Raw genomic sequence first — 4,909 nt, forward strand, 5'->3', positions numbered from 1 at the left:
GCACGAGCCGCCTGCTCCTCCTCCTCTTCCTCTCCCCCCCCTCCGCCTTCCTCGCCGGCGCGCGCCGATTAGCATAATAATGACCCCCCTTCTCTCCTTCCGGCCAATGGGAGCCCAGAAGGCGCCGCCAGCTGCCGGCGCCGCCGCCGCGTGGGCTATAAATAGGGCGGCCGGGGGGCTGCCGTCTCAGAGTGCTCGGGGAGCGCGAAGCGAGCGGGCGTTGGAAGCTGCCGCTGGGAGCCGCCGCGCTGTGGGAGCCCGCTGCTATGACTCTGGAGGAGATCCACGGACAGGAGCCGGTGCCTGCGGGCCACGACTGGTACGTCTGGGCGGCGGGCGGGCCGGGAGCGGCGGCGGCGCGGGGCGAGGCGAGGGAAGCAGGGCGGCCGTTGGGGACGGTTGCGGCGCCGCGCTGACTCTCTGCCCCCTCCCGGCGTGCAGGATGCAGGGCGCCGGCAAGGCCCTCCACGAGCTTCTGGTGTCGGCGCAGCGCCGCGGCTGCCTCACCGCCGGCGTCTACGAGTCGGCCAAGCTGATGAATGTGTAAGTACGGCGGGCGGGGGCCGGGCGGCCGGCCGGCGGGCCGTGGGGGCTTCGGGGCTGGCCGCAGGGCTCAACGTCGCTGCTCCCCTCTTGCAGTGATCCCGACAACGTTGCTTTCTGCGTCCTGGCCACCGACGAGGAGGATGAGGGGGACATTGCCCTGCAGATCCACTTCACCCTGATCCAGGCCTTCTGCTGTGAGAATGACATTGACATCGTGCGGGTGAACGACGTGGCCAAGCTGGCTGCCATCGTGGGGCCCAGCGAGGAATCTGGGGAGCCGCGAGACCTCCACTGCATCCTCATCACGGTGGGTGTCCTGCAGGAGGCCAGTGGTGGTTGGGGCGCTGACCTCTGGGGCTGTGCTTGTGCCACTGGCCTCTACATGGGACTGTTAGAGCCTTCTGGGGTGTTCCCAGCTCCCACTGGTAGTCACATCCTCTTCTGGGCAGAGAAAGGGGGCTTGGTGTACACTGTTCAGCAGTGTTCAGCAAGTCAGCTGAGTAGTAGTAGGCTATGCTTCTTGTAACTGTGGATTTCCTTTGTTGGCCACAAGGGTAACATTTCTGCTTCCTGTGTTGTCTGTGTTGGGACAGAAACCATGTAAGAATGCCTTGCTTCCTAAGCTAATGCTTCTGTAAATATTGTGATGACTTCAGCTGGCAGGCAGTGCTCATGGTGTGCAACTTTTTTCTTTCTGGCAGAACCCGAATGAAGATGGCTGGAAGGACCCAGACCTAGAAAAATTGAACTCATTTTGTGAAGAGAGCCGAAATATCAATGACTGGGTGCCAACTATCACCCTGCCTGAGTGATGGTGACCCAGTGCATTGGGGAGGCTGAAACCTTTGATGCATTCTCCACGTGGAGTGGGCTCACCGAAGTGTGCAACAAGCTGCTGATTCCATGGATTAGCCTGGTCAAGAGACTGGATTAAAGTCACTCAGACTGGCATGCAGTGGGCTCTTACGGAGGAGAAAGAACAGCTCGCCTCACCAGTGAGCCTTGGTAGACTGCAACCGTGGAGAGGCTGACATACACCATGGGACTGAAAGAAGTATTGCAAGATTCCTGGTCAAGTGGAGCTGTTTCAGAAGGCAGAGAGAAAGTTGAGGGAAGTGGGCCAAAACTTTCCAGGAGGACTGGACAGAGAACTGTAACTGAACTGTTGGTGCTGTCTACAAAACACAGAAGAAAGTTTCAACATTTGATGGACTACTAGGGACTGATTACTAAGACAAATACAGAGACTCCAAAGTGGACAGACTTCAACAGGCCTCTTGGGTCACTCTGCAGAACTGGTTTAATAATGCAATAATTTTTATTGAAATATTTGCTGCTGTTGAAGCTTTCATAATAAATTTTTGACAATTAATGTCTGGGAGTGTCTTGCTTACTGGGTGGGGAAGCATGTCACTGAAATACCCCTGATGTTTTGCTAGTGTGCTGTACTCAAAGGTATATTCCACAGTAATGGAGCTATTGCTCAAATACTTTCTCTCCTGGGCCAGCTTGTATGAAGAGCTGTGCTGCCCAAGTTGGTAATTCAACCTTTCAACCTCTTGCAACAGCTGCTTATCGCAACAGCTTGCAAGACTAAGGAGCTGCATGCTTAATGAGCTTGCTTATTGTAATAGGTGGTCTTTGTAGTCTGCTAGATGAACACAATACATGTTAGAAACAGGTTTTTCTTGGAATACAGACCTCCAGAAAATTGCATCATTAATTCTTAAATATGACTTAGTAAGACTCATTCAGAGCTGCAGTGTTCCCACTTGACAGAAGCAGTTTAAACATGATGGGGGGGCTACAGGACTCCTTAGATGTCAAATACATCTAACATTTGCTTTGATTATAATGACATTGTTAAATCTAAAAGTAGCTAATAGTGAATAAACATTGCATCTGCCACAAGCTGCTCTCTGATTGCCATATGCTGTAACAATAGAAGCTGTCACTCCAGAAGCCACTTTTGCAAAACCTAATTGCATGACAACACCAAATTAAGTCCAAAACAATGTAAAGATGGTGTGGCCTTTTTTAGAGATCCTGTCACAGAAAGTTAATACGGGCAGGCTGATTTGACCTTATGTTAAAAGGGGAAATATCACCCCATTTCTGTGCATGATCTATATGTTTTCTCTGGGGCTTGATGTTAAATTGGCATAGTAATGATCCCTTCTTCAGAGAGCAAGAAAGCCAAACGACTCACTTCCTGTATAGACACTAAAAATACTCAGTTATCACAATTACATTTCCTCTAGGCTGGCTTGCAGTGATTGACAGTAGCACTTGCTGAAAAGTGGTCACTTCGACACAGGGTATCTCAAACAGTTGTGGTTTCTGGGAAGCTGCTTGCTCTTGGTTTCATTGTTCCTGATAAGGGAAGTTCAAATGCAGCTCCAGCATTCCGGGAATACACTCCCTTGTAGAGGAGGTATCTAGCACTGCTTGGCCTTTGTGGCTGTGTCCTGAGGGGCTGTTGGGATGGCAGCATAACCAGAGTTCAGGCTGAAGCAAAAATTGTAGGGGCCTCAGACCGCCACAAGTATTCCTTCTTGCGCTTCAGTTACAGGAGTTGCCACGCAGCCTGTTTTTGTACTTAACCCGCACTCCTCAACTGGTGTCTGCTCTAGGACTCTGAGAAAAGTCACACGGAGGAGCTAAGAGAATAAACAGCTTTGGCAGCTGTGATAACAGAAACTGCCTTTAAGGCAATTTCCTTGATAGATAGAAAATATCAAGTCTGGTTGCTTTATTATACATTTTTCTATTTTTCCCTTAGCAAATGCAGGTTTCTTCAATGGTTTTACAGCTGAGAAACATATTTCTGTTCTTTGCTTGGGGCCTCATCAGTACTCGGAGCCAAGAACAGATTAAAGCGAATTGTCCTGAAATCAACTTTTATGTAAAGTGAAAGCAGTACTTTACAGCCTTGAGTGGTTTAAACAAAAGCCTGAGAAGATCGAAGGAAGTTCTCAAGCACGTATACAATTACGTCTACAGTTGCATATACAATTAAAGTACAGCAGAGAAGAAGTGCGATCAATTTGTTAGCTGAGACAATAGGCATGGATAGTTTGTTGTACCTGGTAGGAAGTTCAGTTTTCCAGCTTTTATGGAAGAAATATATTATGCAGCAAAAAAATTAATGAGGCAACACAAAAACACCCTGGTGAGGACGTTGCCTCTAGTCCCTTAGAAGATGGGAGGCTGACCTTCGCCGCCCCAGTTAGTTTTGCGAAGCTGTAAGCAGTGCCTCAGGGGAGGTACGCAATTTCTTACTTTAGTGACCCATACAATTCTCCTGAAACCCCTTCTGGCTCAATGCAGACCCACTGTAATGCGAATCGTATTAAACTGAGTTCGCCTGCAAATGTTATTAATACGGCATTGCAACTAAAGGCAGCTGCAACTTGCAAGTTATGTGCTGCTGCAAGTATCGGTAATGATCAACACTACTTAATGTAGCAAAAATTCAGCAGCTGGTATTTACTGATACAAGTAGACTCCACCTTTATCTGATCAGATGTGTAACTGTGCAAGGAGCAGCTATACAGCTGTTAAAGTGTACAGTAGACTTGGGTATTGCTGGCTGTGGTGGGGACAGCTGGTTGGGAGATATTGGTTGGCTCACCAGTTGCCCAGGGTGTTTTGCCTGGTATCTGGGGGATCTGGAGGGCAGGGACGGTATCCTCTTGTGTCTGGGAGCAATGTGCCCGGCATACCTCACCTTCCCGGGAAACAGGAGTGCCTGGGACAGGGACTGTACAGGTTTGCGGGGCTGGTGAGGTCTGCTGGGAGCTCTGCCGTGGAGCCTACACCCAGCCCTGCTGCGTGGTCTTCACAGGCTGGCTTGCTTTGTGCCGCGGTGGGACACATCAGAGGGCTGTGGGGAGAAGATTGAAGTTAATGGTTATTAACAACAAAGGTGGTTCTCCAGGACATGAGCCAGCCTAGTGACACAGCAGGGGGTGTGGGACACAGAGTGGAGCCACAGAGCGGTGGTGCTTCTGGCTCTCCTTCTGAAGGTCTGCTTTCCACCAAGCGCTTTGCTTGTGTGCCACTAGGTGATCAGAACTGCGTATTTAAATATTGTAATCGTAGACATTTGTGTGGTGCTCTCTATACTTCTAAGTACCTTTTTTTTTTATGTAGCGATGTATAAAGTTTCATTTAAGATTTTTTGAGCAGTGGGTTTACGTTTCTCTGCCCGGATATCTATTTCACCATCTAATAGTGCTGACTGGCAGGAATTTCCCCTCATATGCTGTTTCCTTCTCTTAATGCGGTTCTCTTCCTGTTACACTTCTGTGCATCTCTCACTTTTCTCTCTTGTGGTTATTGACGGTGATCTTCTCTTTAG

General features: G+C 49.5%; 1 protein-coding gene across 1 annotated transcript; it reads left to right on the forward strand.

Moving 5' to 3' along the window:
• Window positions 1–266: 266 nt before the first annotated feature.
• On the forward strand, window positions 267–1,358 carry GADD45G (growth arrest and DNA damage inducible gamma; the record flags this gene model as incomplete). Its single annotated transcript, XM_082013800.1, has 4 exons — window positions 267–319; window positions 442–543; window positions 640–853; window positions 1,248–1,358. 4 exons carry the CDS (start codon window positions 267–269, stop codon window positions 1,356–1,358), a joined length of 480 nt encoding a protein of 159 aa, XP_081869926.1.
• Between the last annotated feature and the right edge of the window lie 3,551 nt (window positions 1,359–4,909).

Source organism: Phaethon aethereus (assembly GCF_964289735.1).
Source record: "Phaethon aethereus genome assembly, chromosome: Z".
Lineage (NCBI taxonomy): Eukaryota > Metazoa > Chordata > Aves > Phaethontiformes > Phaethontidae > Phaethon > Phaethon aethereus.